This window comes from Gavialis gangeticus, unplaced genomic scaffold (assembly GCF_001723915.1).
Source record: "Gavialis gangeticus isolate Ggan-Ray unplaced genomic scaffold, GavGan_comp1, whole genome shotgun sequence".
Taxonomy (NCBI): domain Eukaryota; kingdom Metazoa; phylum Chordata; order Crocodylia; family Gavialidae; genus Gavialis; species Gavialis gangeticus.
The window spans coordinates 68,558,404-68,580,361 of record NW_017729024.1 but is presented as its reverse complement, the minus strand read 5'-3'; the positions used below and the strand labels follow the sequence as shown (position 1 = coordinate 68,580,361).

The following is a 21,958-nucleotide window of genomic DNA, read 5'->3' as shown; positions in this document are numbered from 1 at the left end:
CGAACCCGGCCGGACGGCCCCGCCTCCTTTCCGTCAGTTCCGGCGGCGTCACATAAGTCGCGGGCGCGGAGCTTCAGGACAGTGTGGGGGTGGAAAAAAAAAAAGAAAAAAATTACGCACAAGCCTCCGCTGCGCGAGACAAAGTATCGCGATACGTCCGCTGGGCCAGGTGCGTGACTGGGGCCTCGGCGGCTCCTCGCTGCAGCCCGTAGCCTCGAGGCGCAACGCCCGGCTCCTTTACGATGCGGGAGTGGGGCAGGGCGGGAGAGAAGGGTGGGGGAAGAAATAAAATGAATCGCGCCGGGGTGGTTGTGCGCATGTGCGGGAGCTCGGAGCCGGCGGGGGTAGGGACTACAGCTCCCGGCGCGCATTGCGTCCCCCGTGAGGGCGGGGGTCCCTGCACGCGCTCCACCCACCGTCACGCCGGTGTCAGTGACCCCGGACGCGGCGTGGTGCATGCCGGGAGCCGGAGTCCCTCAGGCGGGGCCGGGGGGAGGGGCAGACAGATGTGCCGAACCGCGCCCTGCCACAGCTGAGGGGCTTTAAGCGGGAGGCGCGTATTGACCTTTGTCCCACGTTATGTGGCGCCCTAGGCGGGACAAGGGGTAACGTGTCCCTGTGCCCCAGGGTTGCCACCTCCTCCACTGCCATGTGCCAAGGCAGGGTCCTGTTGTCCCAGGCGGCTGTTCCTGGGCACCCTGGCGCAGGTCAAGCCCCTGGAGTATGTGCCTGGCATTCCCACTTACACAGATGCACCCAAGGGAGTCTTGGGACATGTCTGAGTGGGGGCTACTAAATTTACCCTTCAAGGAGATTCCTTACCCCCCCTGTGCCTTTACAAAAGGGGAAAACGCTGCCTGTGCCAGGATGTTGGGGGGCTCCCCCACCTACAGAAACATGTCCCAAGATCCCCCCAGGACACTCTCTTTCTCTGAAAGCAGGGAAAGCCAGGCAAGTGCTCTGGGGACTTGAAGTGCCCAGTCCTACCTGGGGTGCCCAGGATCAGACCCTTCAAGGCCCTAGAGCACCTGCCCAGGACAGCTGGGGAGCGTGAGCAGCTTGGAGCCACCTGTGCTCTCCCACAGCAGAGCAAACAGATGTCTGCTCCAGTAAAGCCACACAATTTATTACCACTTTATGTCAGAGACACTGGTATGGCACAACAAAGGGTAGGGCTATTTGCTCGCCAGTCGTGCCACCATACAAATCTTTATGGCGGCATAAATGCAACTTCTGTTTCTACCTAAGATGATGTTAGTAGGATGATGCCTCAGGGCGGCAGCATCTTACACAAGGGAGACCCACTCTGCAGCTGGGACTCAAGTATCTGCATGGAACATGCTATCCTTGAGCCCACAGAGCGCAGTGCATGGGTGACAAGCTCCTGTGAATCCCAGCAGTGGAGCCATACAATAGTGATCTCTGACTGCCTTGCATCACTCGCCATTATCCTAGGAGGAAGGACATACAGTTTTGCTTATTTTATAAAGAAATACATGGAGCCTCTGTGATGATAAATGACTCTGAGGTCCTGTAGGCTGAGTGATGGAGAACGGTGGAGAAAGCTGAGTAGTGGTGGTAGAATGTGGCCTGAGATAGGGTGTGCAGTTGAGAATGAGACTGTGTAGGTGTTCAGGGCTGATGAGCATTGACAAGGGAAACTTACCATAAAATCAGCAGGTGCCATTGTTCTATCCAAGAAACTAGTGCAAATAGAGTTCTGGTTACATGGGGATTTCAGTCTCTTGTCCTTACTTTCTTTCCATTTCTGCAAAACAGTCTGCTTCAGAGGTACTGAACTTTACAGCCATCAAGTAAAGTGTTATCTTAGCATTTGGTATTCAGATGAACATGAAGGACAAGTAACTGTGTGGTCTTCTGTAATAATGTGGCTTATAACAAAAACAGAGAATGCCCCAATTTGCTGTGAACAAAAGGAAATGGCAAGGAGGGAAGAATTGGAAAGGGATGAAGAACACTCCAAATGGTTACAAAGTAAACCTTATTTGGCTTTTTCTTCTAGGTCTGAAACTAACAAAACATTTAAGCACATACTCATGTGTCTTCTGGATTGAAACCTCTTTCTGAATTAAAACACATTTCTATCATACAGCCTTCTACAACACTTCCAAACATTACAACAGATGCTTTTGTTTAAGGAAAGTGGGATGCCACAGCAACATGTAGCTTAGGTGCACATTATTGATATTAATGGAATCAAGTTGACTGCAAACATGCAGTATCACTTGCTCAATATATTTATGTATTTACACCCTCACCTGAACAGTTAGAGTCAGCAAACTGAAAAACAAAACTCACTGGCATAATTTTTTAATGTTGAAATGGGCAGCAGTGTCACAATGCAAGGTACAGTCCACCCCTTCCAAAATAACTGGCTGGTGTCAGTTTTTCTTAATCATCTATGATAGTATAAACATTAAGACTATCTGTCATATTATGTATGATCATGAAGTCTAGTCTTGTGACTCAGTACAAAGGTAAGAGGGGAAAATTGCTTATGTACCAAAACTAATGACCTACCTGTAGTAAGGAATGATATATGTGGCACACCAATATCAGGGCTTCATTTTGTTCCAAATGAAATAGTGGGAGTAGGATCAAACTGTGGTATTTTGAGGACTTGTTTCTTGCTACTGGATCAGCTTTATAAAAATAGCTGCTTAAAAAAATTCATGGAGCTTGCATGGATGTTTCTGCCCTTCACTTGTCATTAAATGGTAATTATTCTGAAACTTATTGCTAGAGCCAAGATTTTTCTTGCACAGATGATGCATTTTATTAATGGCATTTCAGTTTTCATGAACAGAGGAAAATCAGCCTGTGTCGGAAAGTAATTGTTGCCTGAAGCGCAGTCTGACTTGGGATTTCAGAATTCCGTTTGCCTAGCAGATTAGTGAGCAAAACAAGCTTTCATGGCAGTCTGTTTGAGGAGTTACTTTTGCCTGTTTTTCCCTCCTCCTTCAAGAAGGAGACTGTCTGTATAAATGCTTAGAACAGACAGCAAAACCCTTGTATTTGAGTCATCCAGGTCTTTAAAAATCAAATAGAAATCTCTCTCTTGGTGGCTTCAGTTTATCTACAAGTGATGTGTTGGAAGCCCAATTGTATGGAATTTTAAAAATAAAATTTACAAAACAACATTATGTATGGGTAAAGGAATCAACAAAATGCGATAGACTTTGTGCACATTACGTAAAAAATAGTGGAATGTAGTGACGAGTACAATGGCGTAAAGTGGTCAGAAATGGCCAGAAATTTATAGGTGATAAAATTGCCGAGAAAAATAGATTTTAGTTAGAAAGTGTAAACTTAATCTGGAGGATATCCTTAGATATATTAGTTAGGATGTAACTTTTCATGCCCTGATAATTTGGGAAACATATATACCTTGTGAATACTGTTTTGAATTTTTTTTTAATTTCCTGTATCTTTATTTTGTATTCCTCTTGTTGAGGGACAGGGGGATGGTGTGAAGGCACATCTGTGATGAGGCAGCACCTAAATAAAAATTGGCCTGAGCAGAGCAAACTGCATCTTAGCTAAAACCTGGATTCTCCAACTTCTTTAGAACTCCAGCTTCTTTAAAAGCCACAGAGATTGGGTGGTCCAGTTGGACAAACGAAGTTAGGGCATGAGAAACAACCAGAGGGCTGTATTTCAGAGAGGAGACTTGGACCGTGTTCATGAAGAGGTAAACTGTAAAAAGAGGGCCTTCAAAGTTGGAACTCTGAGAAATCAACTGGGAGACTCACACTAATCTCATAGTCTAAGCAGTTGGACCGGGGAGTTGGGGTTACAGCTCTCAGTGTGGGGTGTTAGAATTAGAATCTGCACCGGAGAGTATGTCTAGAAACCCAGTGCCAGGTAAAATGTCTAGGCTTCACTCACACTCAGGAAAAATCAAAGAAAAAAGCCCTGTGGCTCCATTAGGTAAAACTGAAATGCAACAGCCTTGTCCATGTCCAAGAGAGGGAGGTTAACGGAGGATCTTATGGTTTGACTTTATCTCTTGATGTTGAGGCAGAAGGGAATACTGGGGTTGGGTGGGATCTGGTCTCCTTGGAGTGAAAGTCACAGCAAATAAATTTGAAAGCATTTATCTGTTTTACTTAGATGAAAAATGGTCCGTAGTGGGAAGAATGGTGGTCTTCATCTGAAACAGATTTCACATTACAAACGAACAGGAGAGTATCATCCAACAACACTGTCGAGTGAAAGAAGTGGAATAAGAAGAGCAGCCAAAAAATTTGTTTTCAAAGGTAAAAAAAAATGCTCTTACCATTTTGGGGAATGGGTTTTGTTTTTATTTTTTTGCTATCAGAATACAGTAAGACTGTGCTTGCCACCAGATTTCCTTGTACTTGCTTTATAATTGCAAGCTCTCATGTCTATCCTTGTTGGCATGTAGAAATAGTTGGCGTGATCTAGTTTGGCCTCTTTTCACCTGGTTAAGTTATATTTAAAGAAACAATTAAAGTCCACTTTATTTCCTGGTGAAACCTGCAGTAGTTAGGGGCCATGAGTCATAGGAACCTAAAAGATGAATCCTGATCTTCAGTTCCAGACAAGGAACATTTACTGCATCACATGAAGAGTATATATGAGAGTAGAGTAAAATCCAGAGATAGATTTGCCACGTGCTGCATTTCCTTGATCCTAGAGTTCCTCCCTGTTCCATTTCACAGCTCTGTTCTTGTGCTTATGCCTGCTCTTCCTATTCTACCTCTTGAAGTAGTACTCTGAGAAGGGAAGGGTAGAGAGGAAGTGGTGTTACAAACCAGCTGGTGAAGCAGTTATAGCAGGCAAGCAATGTGCTTCATTTAAAATAACAACAGGTTGTACTTCAGAGAATTTATATGAGGGAATGCAGTTTCTTTTGTGCTGGGAGAGACCAGATATTCCTTCGTAAAATATTTAATACAGACCTGTGCACAACTGAAAAAGATGGGTAAAATCAGTTTGATTAAAACCTATAACTAAGCATGCCAAATAATTCAATTGGCAAAACAGCCAGAGAATTCTTAGTATTAACATAATGCGTTTGTTTTGTTTTCTTCCAGAAAATAAGTTATTCTATGTAGGAAAAGACAGAAAACAAATGCGCTTGGTAGTTTTTTCAGATGAGGAGAAGAAGAAAGTGCTAGAAAAATGTCACGCGAATACTGCAGGCAGTCATCATGGTATATCAAGGACTCTGACCTTAGTGGAATCTAGTTACTACTGGACTTCTGTAACAAATGATGTCAAACAGTGGGTATGAGTCATAGCTATAGAGTTTTGTTTTTTTCATCCAGTCTCTGTGCTAAATTTATTTGCGTTTATTTACTTCTGATTACTTTGTAGGATTCTTTTAATTTTTTTCTCTTACATGAATTGTGCAAGTATCTGAAAAGATATTTTGCTTAAAATAAAATGTATTTTAATTCTCCCCTTCCCTCCCCCAAAGGACATGTCCATACAGTAGTGGCAGCAGCATATCCCAGCTGGGGTGTAATAAATATGCCCTTGTCCATCTGCTCCTGGTCACATATTCCAAACCCAGAAATATACCAATATGGTTATTCCAGACAGTGGCTCTCAGCCACTTCGGAGACTTTCAAAAGTGGCCATAGAAGAAAACCCTAGAATGTCTCCATCAGCATATTTCAAGATTTAGAGCATGCAAGCTGAATTGGTAGGCAGGGTTTGTTCAGTAGCATCTTGGCAATGTCATGCTACCACTGTTGTGTCAACATACCTAAGAGACTTAAGTACATAAAATCTCTTGGCATTTAATGAGACTTATGTTCCTGGGTACTTCTGACAAATCTACCTAAGCTCCATATGTTTTTGGTGAGACTCCTGTTCATAAGTCACCGAGGGACTTCTGATAATTCCAGCCTGTATCACTAAGGGGCTGATAGGGGAGCAGGGAATTTTGTTAGAAAACTAGAAACAAATTAAACATTGATACTAGGGAAAAACTGAGTCACTGGGCTAGATCCTCAGGATTTTGGCTGGGCTCTTTGTAGCTATAAAACCCTTATTCAGCAAAGTGTGTATGCTTCTTGACTTTTTAAGTTAACACCATTGCATTTATATAGTAACAAGTTGGGAAGTACAAGCTTTAAGGATATGTCTGCAGAGCTCAAGTCTTGAGATACACCGCCTCTGATTAGCAAGCACTGTAGCCATGTTACGGTGCTGTTGTGTATGCACGTGCAAGCTCCACCCTTCAGAAGACCACATGGCTACACTGCTTCTGGTTTATGAGGTAGTATGCGCAGAGGTGCCTTGCCCCATGTAGACCAAGATTAGGGGTGGGCAATTATTTGGGCTAGAGAGACACCTTGGGAATTTTGGTGAGCTGTCATGGGCCAGGTCATTACCCCCCACACTGCACTGGGCTGGGACAGCACCCTCCTCTCCCTGCAGCCTGCAACAACTTAAAGCTCCCTAAGTGGCTCTACCCTGGGGCCTGGCCCCACGCTGTCACCACCTGGTGATCTTGGGGTCTCCACGGAGACTGGCCTGGGACCTACATGAGCAGGGCACATGATGCTGGGCAGATGGAATGGGGCTGTGGGCAGGCAGGGAGCAGGATGGGTGGGTAGAGCCTGGGCTGGGATTGTGGGGCTGTGACAGTGCAGGGTTGGGGCAAGGGCATGCAGGGAGCAGATCGCAGCCCCACGCTGTCACTGCCCCATGATCTGCCTGTCCCACTGCTGAGAGCCGCTCCCTGCCCACCCGCAGCCCTGTCCCACCTGCCCAGTCAAGCGCACCCTGCCCAAGAGGATCCTGAGCCAGTCTGCATGGAGACCTCACCTGCCTTTTCCATTCAACACCCCTGGCAGTGGGTGTGGGGCAGACAAGTCAGGGTGCTTGGGCAGTAGGGTTAAGTTTGACAGTGATGGTGACTCTGGCAGTAGCAGCCAGAAGCCACCACTGCTAGGGCTGCCAGGAAGCAAAGTCCAGCTACTGTACTGCCCCAGCCCCACTGCATGCCCAGGAGTGCCGGGACCAGTTGCACATGCCACAGCCAGGGTTGCCCCCTGCGTCTGGGTCAGGCAGGGCCAGGGGACCTGCCTTGGGCTGGATAAAATCCATTGGTGGGCCAGATTGAGCCCATGGGTGGTATTTTGCCAACTCCAATCTAGATTACTAGTATCAGTGACCTGCTCATAAATGTGCAGTACTTGCTGTTTCTCCTTTTGTTAACTGTGTAGTTCAATAAATCTCAGACCATTCATAGTTTCACAGTTAGTTTCATAGTTTCTGGGGTCGGAAGGGACCTGAACAGATCATCAAGTCCAACCCCCTGCCCTGGGCAGGAATGAGTGCTGGGATCATTCTAATAAATGATAAGGAACTATACTACGTTTGAATGCTCCCTGGTACTCCTCCAGCATTAGCAACCCAAAATGCCTCCTGGTGCTCATGTGCAAGGTCACTGCTGTGTCCTTTTATGGGGTATATGTACTATATACAGGTCATTAGAACACGGGTAAGGACTGAAGCTGTGTCCACCAATCCTTGTCTCTCTTTGGTTTTAGGTATCCCTCTGATACAGGTCAGATGGCTGGAAAAAGTCCTTGCCCCCCATTCACATAAGCACCAGATAAAATCTGGTCCTGAGACGAGATTTGCGTTTGTACAGCTACACCCAAATGTTCAGTGTAGCCAAATATTTGTTGCTGTTAGGACTTTCAGTTCCTGAAGAGTGTGATGCATCTTACAGATTAGGTGTTTAAAAAAAAAATGTCTCTGCTTTTAATATAGACTGAATCTTGGACTGTACCATGTTACCGCAAACAGCATAAAGCTAACATCATCTTTTCCATGTACCTCACTTCTGTGCTGCTAAAGTAGGACTAAAGATGAAGAAAAAGCTTAAGATACAATGCAAGTCAGTTCCACACCAAGACATGTCATACCAGCTCCCTGTCCTCTGGTGGTCTCCACAGGTTAAATCCTTCAGTGGCATTAGCAGATGGAGAACTCTCTTTTTTAATTTATATCATAAAACTGCAATGTTCCTGTGGTGGGACACAGATAACCCTCCCTCTGTCCACAGTTAAGGACTTCACCATTTTATAATATCCCCAGAACCCCTCTTTCCAATTTACCTGCTATACCTAACTTGTTCAGGGACACCTGTCAGAATTTTTGGGCAATTCACAGAAATTCAACATTTTTTTTGCAGAAACTTCCTTGGGACCATTTTGCTGGTCTTTGTGGAGGTCTCCCCAAGGCCATCTCAGGGCCCCTTCCAGACTTTGCCAGTAATGTTTAAGAATTTTCTGAGTCCACTTAAATAATTTATGTTCCACCAGTTTCTCTAGCTCTTTGTTTCATTTGACTGGTCCTCCTGTTCAGCACAGACTTTCTTTTTGGTTTCTTTGGTGGCCAAATTACAACAGACAAGTTATTGGTTTCTTTCATTTGTAGCTCTGAAAGGATGGAGCTAGAAGTAGGTGGGTCCATCCACCTGGCAGTACCTAAGCACCTTAGTAAAGGTGGGAGTGAGGGGACCCTCTCTCAGGATCAGGAAGTTAGAGGTTCAACTGTAAACTAGTTCATTTTAGTACATCTACCCCCAATATGCAAAATGTGTTTTCTTTCTTTAGCTAAAGATCTGGTTCAGAAATTAAATAATAATAGGTTGGAGAAGTGTGAATGAATGTAAATTGATGGTGCATGACTGACATGGTTATCTCCAGGGCCTCATTAAAATAATAGATATTTCTATTTTTATTCTATTGATCGTATTAACTCTGTGTCTGTCAGTTTTTATTAATCTCTCTCTCTATTGTTTTTCTTCCCAGGTGTATGCTTGTCAGCTTTGCCAGGTGGCAAAGAACACAGCTGTTACATCACCCATATTGCACCCTATCAAAGCAGAGGAACCATGGACAGCAGTTACTATAGACCTAATGGGACCTTTTGATGCCACCAGCAGAAGCCATGTGTATGTCATAATCATAACAGACTTGTTCACAAAATGGGTTGTGGTTCTTCCACTGGCTGACATCTCAGCAACTGAAATTGCTAAGGCAGTTGTCAGTGTGTTTTTTTTGTATGGGCCACCTCAAAAAATGGCTATTGATCAAGGAGAAGAGCTTGTTGATCAGGTACGGGAAACCAACCGTGCAAAGATGTTATTTTGGAAAGATTGCAATAATCTAGTATTTTAGACCATCCCTGACATTCAGGTGCTGGATTTGTAGTGACTTGTTTATAAAAGCTGATGGTCCTAAATTATCTAGCTGGGGTAAAGGCTTTTGAGTTTGCTGTGATTTCTGAAGAGTTAGAACCTGGTCCAGGATCTTCCAGGATGAAGATTAATTGTGCGTGGATTCTCCCTTGTATATACTTTTTTCTCTCTGATCTCTGATCACTAAAAGGTAAAGCTATCACTAAAGATTGAGGAGAAATCAAAATATTTGAATAGCAGCAAATGATAGATTATTCTTCTTGAATTGTAATTGTTTAATGGTTTATGAGCAAAGATTCTAGTGCAGCCTGTTTCCTTTCTTATTTCTAGCATAGATACACCTGGAAATGCCAGTCAGACAACAAGAACCCACCTTGCATGGGACCGCACAAGCACAGAACAAAGTTTGTGCTTTACAAAACTTACAGGGAATTTACAACCTAAGTCACATCCCTGTTCTTTTTAGAAATGCTGTGCCTCTTCTCTGTACTAGAGTTTGAGGATACTTTACTACAGGGGCCAGCAACTTATTAACAAGCTGCAGGATGGAACAACCTGGCTGTGGTCTGGCCATGGGCTGGGTGACTTCCATGGAGTGTCAGCAGCAGAGAGCTTTCCCCACACCCATGCTTGGGCTGTGCAGCTGGGAGCATGTCTTATGCTGCTGCTGCTTTTCCCAGCCCCTGGCCCTTCCTGGATGCAGCGTGCTTTCAGCTTCCAACTGATGGGGACCTGCACTGGAGCTGGACATCTGCAAACTGCATCTTTGTTGCTCCTTCTCCTCCCTCCCCCTCTCCCTCACCCCCCAACTCCCACAGTAGTGTGAGCACAGCTGGAAGCTGCTCTGCCCCAGCTCAGGTCCCCACAAGCTGGAAGATGCACCCAGGGGGCTGGGAAAAGTGGCAGCAATGAAGGTGCAGCTTCCAGCTGGTGAAGGCTTGTGCAGGGACCAGGCATCTGCAAACTGCATATGTGCTGCTGCTGCTACCCCTCCCCCCAAATCTGTGGTGCATAGGCAGCTTGCAGTTGTGTCTGCACCACTGGAGAAGAGGTAGGAGGGAGGGGTACAGGGAGTGAGGAGAAGCGGCATCAGCATGGATACAGTTTGCAGATGCCCAGCCTCAGTACAGGTCCCCTTTGGTTAGAGGCTTAAAACTTGCCATAGCAATGGAGCAGGGGACCTGGGAAAAGTGGCAGTGGCATGAAAACAGGTCCCAGCTGTCTGACTCTAGTGCAGATCGGAGGGAAGTCCCCTGGCAGTGTTATACTGCCAATGCCATCAGGTCTTTGTCAGACTGGAAGCTGGGAGGGTGGAGAGAAGGTGGCAGCAGCACAGGTGAAACTGAAAGTTGTACAACGACAGCACAGCTCCCCAGCCCTGACATGGGAATGGGCACAGGCACAGGCAAAGTCCTCCATCTCTGTGGGCCAGATTCAGCCCATGGCCTGTATGTTGCTACACCCTACCTTACTGTGCATGTGCACTGGTGTCCAGCCTGGGGCTCAGGGATGGCTTTATGGTCATTGAAAATAAATGTGTTAAACCTGTTTTTGCTCATCAGCTGATAATGTGTTCCCAATGTCATACCCTTGCAAATATTTGAATTGGCTTTGCTACCTCCTCTTCAAAGGTCTCCCACCCTCCCTGCTCCTTCCCAGCACCAGAAGCGATTCTTGTCCTGGGAGAGAAAAAGCTGAGGGCGAGTCGTCATTTACAGCTCCTGATTCTCTGCCCCAACTTGGCAGCAGGTTAGAGTAGCATGGGAGGATAATCTAATTTACGCCTCTGTGATTCCTGTGAACCATATGCCAGCTGGAGATAGGTAGAGCACTTGAACTTTTGCCAGTTCCACTTTCTGTAACTAATACAGTCATTGCTTCAGAGGTTGCAAGACACTTTTGAAAACTGCCTTTGAAAACTTCTGATACTGAAAGTCAAAACCATTTTTTTAAAATTGTATTTGCATCTGTTTTGCATCTAATGATATTTTGACTGGATGAAACAAAGTGACATGCCTGAGATTAGTGTAATTCAGCAACTGCACCTAAATTAACATCTGAAACATTTTTGGCCTCTGATTTTTTGCTGTCAGATGATTTTTTTTTTTTGTTAGGTTTGAACTATGTGGAAAATAACATAAGTGATGCTTGAGGAATTTTATACTTTCAAAGGTCTTTGTAAACACAAATCCTCACAACACCTCTAAATTTATCTAGATCAGGGGAGAGACTGACTGACTTGTTGAGGCCAGGCAGTGAATCTGTGGCAGAATTTAGTTTATGAATCTTAAATTCCATGGTTCTAGATCTGTTTTCATTTCTTTAGGCCACTCTGCCATGTAAGTCTGAGCTTCCTTGTAGAGATGCACATACAAGACAATATTTTCCCAGAACTACGTGGTTATCAAAAAGATAGGAATTATACTGAGTGTATTACTTAGGCACAGCATATTGCAGTGCATGGAAACAATGCTCATATCTTTTTGTCTTTACAGATAAACAAAGAACTATTTGCGCTCTTTGGAATGAAACAAATAGTAATGTCGTACCCTCGGGTGGAGGACACAAATGAAAGAACATGCAAGAAAATCAAAACCTTTCTTAACAAATACTGCATGGACCATCCAAATGACTGGGATGATCATTTATCTGCTATTGCCTATGCTTTTAACTTGACACATTTGGTGTGTTTAGGCTCTGTCTATATGTTGCAAGTTGTGACTGAAGTTGGTCACAGAGTTGCATGCTAATTTTGCCTTTTTTCCCTTTAAATAGGAGCTAGCCCCAAACACACCTTATTTCCAGATGTTTAATCGGAACCCATATATATCAGAGATTTCAAACATACCACAGGAAGTTGAAGAGGATAATAAATGTATGTTTGCCAAAATACTTGAAGCAGTTAAACAAACTAATCAAATATTGGAGGAAAGGAAAGCTACAGATTGCCAGGTAAATCTTACGCTTAAATGCTATCATTGAGACGACTGAAAAGACATTACATGACTATTCTGGACTATTCTGGACATGTAAAACAAACACCTGAAGAACATTAGGTATACTTGATGAGGAATTAACTGATGGATTAACTTCTTGTGTATTCTTCCACCCCTGCGTTTCTATGTAAAAAAAATTGTCCAGAGATCTTTTTGGTGTACTACTTCTGCATGCTTCCTTACAGGCTCCACGTTCCATCAATATTAAAAGGAACTGCATATTTTTTAGGAAAATAAGCTTTAACATATCTTGTTTGTTTCTGTAGACGGTGAAAAGTACTCAGGATGAACAGCAAACGAGAAATAAGTTCATTATTAAAAGGAAGCCAAAGCAATTGAATCCACTTCACCTCAAAGTTGGACATGAAGTACTTAGACAAAAGAAGAACTGGTGGAAAGATGGCCGTTTCCAATCAGAGTGGGTTGGTCCCTGCATTATAGATTATATCACAGATAATGGGTGTGCAATACTACGTGATAACACAGGGTCCAGATTGAAAAGACCCATCAAAATGTCTCACCTTAAGCCATATATAAGAGGATCCAGTGATCAAGGTAAGCCTTTTATTTTTCTAACACCACTCACTGGCAGAAGAGGGGACAATGCCAACCAAATATATCAGTGTTAATTACAAAAAGTCTTTATAGTAATTAATACCTTTGCAGTAAATGTTTGGGTAGGGTCTGGCCTGCATTCTATGCTGGGCTGCGGACAGAACTAAGGAATCGTGTTTAAACCCCGTTTAAAAATAGCTCTATTAAACTGACTTCTGACAGAGTTTGGCTCGCTTCACGGTGGCTGGTGAAAACAGATTAACAGTAAAATTAGGCTGAACTACATTAAAAAAAATAAATGTTCTAATTTTGTTTCTGTCCTGCTGTGATCAGAAGCAGGTGTGCTGTAATTAGGATTTGTGTTCATGGTAAAATTGAATTTAAGATAGTTTTCATATTTTGAGAAATGTGGTCCTTTTGACTAATGCAAGATGGTGCTAATTAATGTATGAATGTTTCTAATGCTGTAATAAGATACCTGTAATGCAAAATCCAGTTCAGGGGACTGTTTCTGGGGGATTGTAGCGATGAGATTTCTGTTTATATGTCTAAACCTTAAAATCTTATCTTCTACTCTTTAATAGTAAGTGTTACTGAAAATTCCCACATGCCCTCCCAATCTCTACCCTTTATGTAACATGTTCAGTTGCAGAAAAGAACTGATATGCATTGCTGCTTGTAATCAGAAAACAGCTTTTTTTTCTCCCACTAGTATTATCGCTGAGTCACCTAACATGACATTTGGAAAGTAGTGAATAGCTAAGCCCTTTGCCACAGAACATAGCTATTGAGCTTAGTCTATTTGTTTTTTAAATGCCATGCTATTAGGACATGTGTACAGAACCTGCTGTTAAAAATGCACCAGTGTCATTTTTTTTAAAAGCCAAGGAACTTAGAAAAGTAACCTAAAACCAACTTTTGAACTTTTTGGCTAGGAATAGAAATTGAACATAAACCAGAATAGGGGATTAAAAGCCAGTCTAAACCTGTAAAAGAACAGAAGTTGAGTGCACATAGACTGGTTTCAAAATGGTGGAACCCAATTTAAAATAGATCTGGATGGATGTAGTATCAGATTTATTCAGTTTAGGTTAAAATGTTCTGTTGAACTTCTGTGCCAGATCGCCTCCTGATGTAAGTTACCTTGCAGTCCGCCAGCCTCCCAGGATGCTTTGCACCTCCCTGCTAACTCCTTCTTGTGGGGCAGGTGGGCTAGCCTTGGCCTGCACTTCATCTTATCTGTCCCTGGGCTGTCACAGAGCCGAGGCAGCAAAGCCTCTACTCCCCAGCCCTGTGTCCTGCCTGCATCTGTCAGCTGGGCTGTGCAGGGTGGGGAGGGAGCTGAAGCCCCCACCTTTGCCCCCCCACACAGCCAGAACCACGGGGGGGGGGGCGTGCACCACGGGGGCTTTCTCCACTCCCACGCTGACTGCCCCGGCACCGCTGCATTCCCTAGCCCCAGCCCCTGCCATTTGTTAGGGTCTGGGGGGGGGGGGGAATGAGGGGGAAAACTGAGGACCCCAGTCTTGCCATGCCCCCCCCCACCCAGCGAGAACTGCTGAAGAGGGAATGCACCGCAGGGGTTTTCTCTGGTCCCCTGCTGACTGTCCTGGCATGGCTGCATTCCCCAGCCCTGCCCCCTGTTGGGGACTGGGGGCTGGACGGTAAGCAGAGGCCTGTGCTCCTGCTACAAGGGCTTTCTCTGCTTCCCCACTGGCTGTGCTGATGCAGAGGGCCAGTCAGTTGGGGAGCAGAGAAAGCCCTCATGGTGCCACCTGCAGTGATTCTGCCTGAGTCAGGGAGGGGGCCCAGGTGGGATGGGGAGGGCCCATGGTGGGGTGGGGAGAGATTCTCTATTGGCTCTCCCCCTCCCTGAGGCTGACAGCAGGGGGTGGAGGGGAGGTGTGCTCAGCAGCCAGTCAGGTCTGCCCTGCTGATTGGCTTGGCTCAGCTACCTTTGGAAGTGTGCAGCACACTGGGAGGTGTGTGGCAGTGCCCTCAGGCTGCTGCCGGGGGCCAGTGCAGGCATGCCTGTGGCTCCTTCAGCCCCACTGATGGCAGAATGTGTGTTCTGTTCTTTTCTGATTTATTCTTTGCAGCTTAGAGCAGAGGTTCCCAACCCCTGGGTCGTGCCCTGGAAGGGTTGGCTGCCGGTCCACAGGAGCATTGGCTGCCAGATCGGAAGTCCGGAAGTGACCAGCATACTGCCACTCCACAGTATCCCAGTCACTTCCGTACTGCAGTTTGCCGATTCTCAGTTTGCCGGTCCATGGTCATTTCTGGTCTGTGATCTAAAAAGGTTGGGAAACCCTGGCTTAGAGAAATCTACAAAGGTTTGATTGATTCCACCGTGGGCCTTTTGACTGTCTGTACTTAGCCTTTTTTTCATAGGAGAAGGCAATTCTTAAGTCTGTTGCCTGCCTCTGTACATGACGGATCACGGGAAGAAAAATTGGGTGTTTTTTAATTTCCCAGAGATGTAATGAGAAATTAACTTTTATGTTTCTTATGTGATGATACCAGGGCCCAGCATTAGTCCTCTGTTCTCTTTAAGGCTCCTGGATGTCTGTGAGGATATACGTGTACTTAACTTTATGTGCACACACATTCCCATGGACTTGCAACTGTTACCATGACTACTGTAGAGCGATTCTCAACATGAAATGTTAATCAGATGAGTCTTTGCAGGATCAGGGCCTAACATGTTTACTATAACATTCTGCTTAACCTGAATCTAAACTTTGATTTTTCTCTTTCTGAAGTTATGCATCATAGAGTAAAGTTACCAATTGCCAAATAAAGGGAAAAGTCCAAAGTGAGAGAAATCTGTTGCGAAACCTAAAAACTCTGGTATTTACGGGTAATAAGGTGGGGAAGGGAGGTGATTCAGGCTTTCAAAAGAAAATGCCAGACCATAGCAGCAATGCAAACACTTCAAGTTGCATTCCAGCAGTCAGCAGGACCTCTTTACTTTGTAAACAGTTGGGAGTAAGGATATTGGAATTTGACAGAAGACAAGTTAGTGGTTTCACCCTATTGGAGACCAATCAACAGCTCAGGGGCTCAGGCATTTACATGGAATTAAGGCTTCTCTACCTGGGGAAATAGCCCAAAGAATATAATACCCATTCTATAATAGGCCCCCATGCAGACACTTTTGGAATTGGATTAAATTAAACCTTACAGGTCATGTCCAGATGAGCACGGCCATGCAGTATGTGGCATTGCAGACACGTCTATGGCACCACATACTGCATGTTCCATTGTTCTCTGCACTGCAAGGATGTCCAGGGGTCAAAAAACTGTGGGGGAAAAAAAGTGGAGCGGTGCACATGGCAGCAGCATGCGCCATCCAAACTGGAGTCTGGCTGGCCAGAGTCGAACTCTGTGGCCGGCCAGGCTCAATGCAGCAGGATCACCGCTGCTGCAGCCCTGGGAGGCCCCCAGAACCCCAGGTAAGGCTGCCAGGGCCAGCATGGTGCTGGCTTCAGCCTCCCCTACCCTGCCTGGGGTAACTTGCCTCGCACCAGAGGGCATGTGGCACAGGCATTCTCTGGGGACAACGAGTGATAGCATAAGGTGCGCTGCTGCTAGTTGCCCCTGGGGAACCAAACATCCATGCACATCTGGATGTGGCTACATGGCACATCTGCATGAGACATTTACTGCACAGTAGACTAGTTAGCTGCACCGCTAACGTCTCATCATCTGCATGTATGCCCCTATTAGGGTAGGCTAAACTAATTTACTTGGCAGCAGGCTAGTACTTGCAAATACAAATAAATACAAGTACTAGCCTGCTGCAGAGTAAAAAACACTGTGGCAGCACATGTATAGATGCTATCCAGCTGACTGTAGCATGAGGGTACTTCAGTGTGGGGGCTGCTTGAGCCTCCATTGGGCCAGGGGGAGCAGCTCCAGGCTGGCAGGCTGATCCCTAGAACCCCCTGCCAGCCAGGGCTGCTCCAACCTGGCTTGTGCTTAGTACTCTGAGGTAAATTGCTCCCAGGCGCATGTTCAAACAGTGCACTCAGGAACAATTAACTCTAGAGCAATAAGTTCCTCAGTTTACTCAGGTGCTGTAACTGCACATGTAGATATGCCCACTAAAGCACTGTTAGTGCCCTATGTAGATGCACTAGCTATTCTTCAACAATGGTAATACCTGTGCTTAAATGTAAAATCTTTCCTGGTTTGCAGGTTTTTCTCATTAAAACAAGCTCTGAGAGAACAGTTTGTTTCTATTACCTTTAGAAAAGAAAGGCGTACCTGCTCTACCTTATTCTTAAGCACAAAATGAGTTTGACTAAAATGAAAAAAACATTCTAACTATAACCAGTTGAATCAGAAGTCCAGCCCTTGGGTACTTTGAAATCTGGTAGAAGATCTAATAACAGTAGTATATACTGGCATTTAGTATTAAGTATAATCTTTACTCTTAAGATCTTCTTCAGCCTAGTGTGCCCACCCTCCCCCGGGTCCCCTAGATGGGGCTCCTCAGAGGATTTAGATATAATTTCACCCGGGTTCTAGGTTTCAGTGGGGTTCAAATCAGTGGAATTAGATACCTTGCTACTCAGATAAGAGCAGTTCCGGTCATGTCTTGGAAAAACACATAGGAAACTGAGATAAATAATAGACAGGCCTGCTGCTTAGTTTAGGCACCTCCAGATTTAGGCTACCAGTAAACAGGATGTCCTGGATCACAGGTATGGATTTAGGTCCCCAAAGTCCCCCTCAGTCCCTTTTTATGGATCTACCTTGAAAGCCAGCACTAAGATGGTATTGCCATAATACAGAAACTGCTTTAATCTTCCTTAGTTTGTCCAGCATCAGCTAAAAATGACTTAATGTGAAGTGAAGGAAATGTTCTAACACACATTTTGTTGTTGCAGACGAGCATTACTTTCTACAAGGTGCAATAGTGGTTGACCATGACTATGTTGGCTTATCTGAAAGATCCTGTGGGCTGGTCCACCAAGATACGATCACTGAAGGGGAAGGAAACACCTTTACAACAAATGATGAGTTGCCTCCACCTGACAAAGGCCTTGAACTGTCAACATGTAAAAGTCAGCAAAAGTCACAAAAAAGTGATCTTTCTGTATTTATGGAAGATAACAACATTCCACCGGCTAATGTAAATTCAGAGCAGTGGCCCTCCACCTGTTGGCCTCTTCAGACCAAAATAGAGGATACCTAAGTAAATAAAACTCCATGTTATTCCTCTGTGGCAGAAATGGTTCTACGCTTTGGTGGTAGGCTGAAAAAAACTTTGGAAGTTCTTCATCCTTTGACTAAATTATAACTATTAAATACTTTCACTTATTTACTACTGTATGTGCTTTGGAATATTGTAGGACTGTGGGGTTTCATTTCTGTATATGAACCTAATGTGCCTTTGTTCCACAAAGAACACGGGGAGAGCACAGTAAAAGCACATTTCATCAGACTGAATTTCAGTTTAAGCTACAATGTATTGATAGATTAATCTAGTCTTACTTTATTTTTCTGGTTCTTGATTACAAAAGTCATAGCCAGTCATTACATTATATGACCTCTTCATTAATCATTAGACGTGACTTGTTCCTTTGTGTACAGATCTTGTAAGTGACTACAACCTGAAGTACATCACTGCCTTCAGTCCCAGGAAGCTAAGATAGTTCAGACTGTCCTTAAGCTGCCCTGAAATAGTTCTCAGTCCTATTGGAAGTTGCAGGCTCTTGCCCAAAGCTGCATGATCTCAGAAAATAGCAACTACCAGAAGTTGAATACATGAAGAGTTTTGCACATGAAGCAAGCAGGCTTACAGCCATAAGGAAGTACTATTTCTGTCCTGATGTAACCAGAAGCAAGAATGCTGAAATTAGTTTCTGTTTCTGGTAATAGAGAGTTTAGCAAAGCTCTCTGCCAGGGAAAGGAGGTTAGAGTTTATCAGGCAGGCTGAAGTCTGTGTCTGTATGAAACCCTTCATGCATGTCTCCAGCCTGCCTAAAGGAAGGCCAGCAGCTCTGCATCCATCTTCAGTCTCCTGCACTCTTCTTCTCACCAGAATTCTTACCTTAAAAGAGAGCTTGCTACATCTGACTTCCTCATGTCTTACTTTTCCCCTTTGAAAATATGCCAAGATTCAGTTAAATAACTATAAAACCCCTTTGTGTACTTGCCTTAGTGCTCTTTACATGCCCCCATGTTTACACCTGAACTGAATGAAGGTACAAAAGGAGGATACCACCTTCTTTTCCCTGCTTCCCACCTCTTTGGCCTAGGGCAGGGGTGTTCAGCTTCTAAGCAGCCAGGGACTGCACACCGTGGAAGCTATGGCTCCTCCAGGCTATATGGTGCATTGTACATAAGGCCCTTCCATGGGCTTCCCTGCTGGCTCCCCTAGCATGGTGGGCTGTACTGTGCTATGCCACACTGCCCCCCTGGAGCAGGGGCATGCACCAGAAGCTGGAGGGGGACCCCTGAGCACCTCAGCTGATGCTGCCATCCAAGTGATAAGGACAGCTTAGCAGTGGACAGGTGAGAGCATGTTAACCCTCAGCAGGCTGCAGCTTGCCAGTTGGACAGCCCTGGCCTAGGGAAAGGAGCACAGAACTGGAAGCCAGTTGTAGTTTCACCTGTTTTGTGGACTGATTAATATCAGCCATTCTCTGCACCTCACAGCTCTTATTGCCCAAGGCCAAAGGACAGAAAGTATTGTCCACTTTGTTATACATATGTGGAAACAGCACTAGAGAGGAAGTACCATTAGAACTGATTGGACACTGGGTTTCCCGTGGAAGAGTTTGATTAAATCAAGTCCATTTTTCCTGGGAAAAAAATTACTCTTTAGGTAAAAATTGGAAACTAAAACCTGCAGGTTGTCAACTGTTCACCCTTCAGTTGGGCGTGATAGAATCTCCTCTCTCTTTTTTCTAAAATGAATTTAAAAAAATCTTAGGAAATTCAATCAAAATAGATCTACATTACAAAAAATATGAATGCAAATGCATTCACAAATAGGAAATAGCCCTGATAACATTTTGATTTTGTGCCTTTGCCCATGCACATTAGGGCAACATTTTGAGTTATAGCAGCACAGACTTTTTTCACTGGACTCCCATTTGTCAGAGGGCCAGGGTGATTGGGCAATTCTCTACTGCTTCCTCTGTATCTATACATTCCCTCCTGGGGTAAGACCAGGCAAAGCTGTTCTTGTCTATCTCCTAACTTCACACTGTTTGCACAAGGAGTGCTCTGGCAATTTCCAGCTAGTGGACAGTTTCTTCAGGTATGTATCAGACAACTGTGGAGCTGCCTCCTAGTTTGCTCTATCCCTACTAGAAACAGCAGAGAATCTGCCTGTCATATCTTCAGTATCCCAAACAGAAACCACCAAACTGATCACATGTTAAGCAGGAAAGTAAAGGAATACGTGGTTCACAGTTTCTTGGTAATTATATGTCTACTAGCATGGAAGCAGACACTGAATTCACCAGCCTGGATCACTCACTGGATATAGTCAGAAGAAGAAGATTTAGCAAAAGGAATTGTGGATTTCCAAAGACATTTTCTATTTGCCCCTTCCTGGAACAATCAGGAGCAAAATTGCAGGAGAGGTAACTGGAAGCCTGAACCCTTGCTGTGGGTATGGCAGAAAAGCCAGCATGTCTGGAGAAGTCGGTAGGAATGCTTTGTGCAATTCTCCCCCTAAAATATGCCGTCAGTATTTGTGGCAGTTCTGATCTTCCCAGAGAAAATTAATGAGATACTATTTGTATTTGACCTACCTCAACTATGCTGTTCTCCATCAGTTGCACACACACATTTAATTTGCAACAGGACACCTGCAAATTATTTGATTTCCCACATTAATTCTTTACAGGGTAGTTTGTGCCACCTGGTGGTGCATTTAGCTACACAGAAACAATAGAATGAAGGTGTTCAGGGAATATAGAGTGAAAGGAAAAGTTGAATTGGGCCAATTCCCTAGCACAGAAACATGGCAATTTTTTCTTCCCTCTCTCTCTCTCCCTTCTCCCCCCCTTTTTTAAACTGATACTACTTTTGCATGTACTATTAGCTGATATCAAACAATGGGGAGTCACACTACAGTAGGAAGTATCTGTACCACACTAAGTGTGTATTTAAATAAGAAACAGAACACTGACTTACCTTGGCCCCTTCCTGTACCTAGAACATAAAAACCCATGCAGCTATTACCCATGCTGTGCTAAAATGTTTCCATTTTTATCCACAGATGAGACATGAATACTTACTATCTTTTTTCCCCTCAATAGAATCCCTGCTCCATGGCCGAATCAAAGTGATGACACATGATTTGGCTTTCACAGGAGGCAGCAACAAAGCTCCTGGAAACGTCGTTCTTGAAAGCTGGATAACCGTTTTATCTGCTTGTTTGGGTGTAGTGCCAAGATTGATGGCCTTTTCTGGTAGATATTCTTATACTGACCTCAGTAACCCCTTGTGATATCACAAGTGGGTATGGGGATATTTCTCTTTTAGGGATGGAGCTGATGCATTTGATTAATCTGCCTAATACGAGTGGGCGCTTTTCTCTCTGCTCTGCATCAGACTATAAAGGCACTGATTGTTTTAAATTAAAGGACAAAAAAAACTAGGGGAGAAAACAGGATTTTCAAGTGTTTGCAGGGAACTAGTGCCTAGTTTGCTTCACAGTATATTAAAAGAACTATTAGGCCAGTTTAGATCTTGTAAACAGAGCATTTAGAAATCCAGAAAATGAATAATATGTATTAGAAGACAATTTTAGAGAGTTCCCATCAAATAGGAAGAGTGAGCTCACAGAGAGCTTGATTTAAAAAACATTCTGGTCTTGGAAATTGATTACCTGTTTTGTCTGTTATCTTGAAGGAAATGTTACCCAGTCAGTTCTTGCTTCCTCCTGTGATCTTTAAAATTATTATACTTCAAAATCCTACATTAAAAGATCATTCAGGTTGCAAAGTCAAATGCTGAAGAGTTAGGAAGTGCCAGTATTAAGGTTGCCTTTATTATTAAATATGTCTGTTGGTACAGCCACATGGCAGAGTTACTGGGCACATCTACACATGCAATTAGGGGTTAGCAATAAACTGCAGAGCTTATTGCTGTGCAGGTTATTGCTCCTGGGAAGCACCTGGGTGCATGGTCTACATATGTGCCTGGAGCGCAGCACGTTGAGCCA

General features: G+C 44.4%; 2 protein-coding genes across 4 annotated transcripts in view; one reads left to right on the top strand and one right to left on the bottom strand.

Moving 5' to 3' along the window:
* PPIP5K2 (diphosphoinositol pentakisphosphate kinase 2) overlaps nucleotides 1-250 on the bottom strand; it is a 120,909-nt gene extending 120,659 nt beyond the window's left edge. The window contains exon 1 of one of the 2 annotated variants that reach the window (XM_019517221.1): nucleotides 156-250. The gene's annotated coding sequence lies outside the window, so the exon portion shown is untranslated. Of the gene's footprint in view, nucleotides 1-120 lie in introns of both variants that reach the window. The other variant, XM_019517220.1, reaches the window with a different exon arrangement.
* On the top strand, nucleotides 30-20,195 carry GIN1 (gypsy retrotransposon integrase 1). 2 transcript variants are annotated; one of them, XM_019517234.1, is made up of 9 exons: nucleotides 30-169; nucleotides 3,482-3,712; nucleotides 4,135-4,280; nucleotides 5,082-5,275; nucleotides 8,826-9,131; nucleotides 11,710-11,898; nucleotides 11,990-12,166; nucleotides 12,477-12,765; nucleotides 17,661-20,195. In XM_019517234.1, exons 3-9 carry the CDS (start codon nucleotides 4,142-4,144, stop codon nucleotides 17,966-17,968), a joined length of 1,602 nt encoding a protein of 533 aa, XP_019372779.1. In that variant the 5' UTR covers nucleotides 30-169; nucleotides 3,482-3,712; nucleotides 4,135-4,141; the 3' UTR covers nucleotides 17,969-20,195. The 2 variants fall into 2 exon arrangements, with proteins under 2 accessions (XP_019372779.1, XP_019372778.1); XM_019517233.1 differs by lacking the exon at nucleotides 3,482-3,712 and having other exon boundaries at nucleotides 31-169.
* The last annotated feature ends 1,763 nt before the right edge of the window (nucleotides 20,196-21,958 follow it).

Coding starts and splice junctions, on each gene's coding strand:
- GIN1 (XM_019517234.1), top strand. CDS start 4,142: ATGGTCCGTAGTGGGAAGAATGGTGGTCTTCATCTGAAACAGATTTCA. Junction 9,132..11,709: donor GAGAAGAGCTTGTTGATCAG/GTACGGGAAACC, acceptor TTGTCTTTACAG/ATAAACAAAGAACTATTTGC. Junction 11,899..11,989: donor CTTTTAACTTGACACATTTG/GTGTGTTTAGGC, acceptor CCCTTTAAATAG/GAGCTAGCCCCAAACACACC.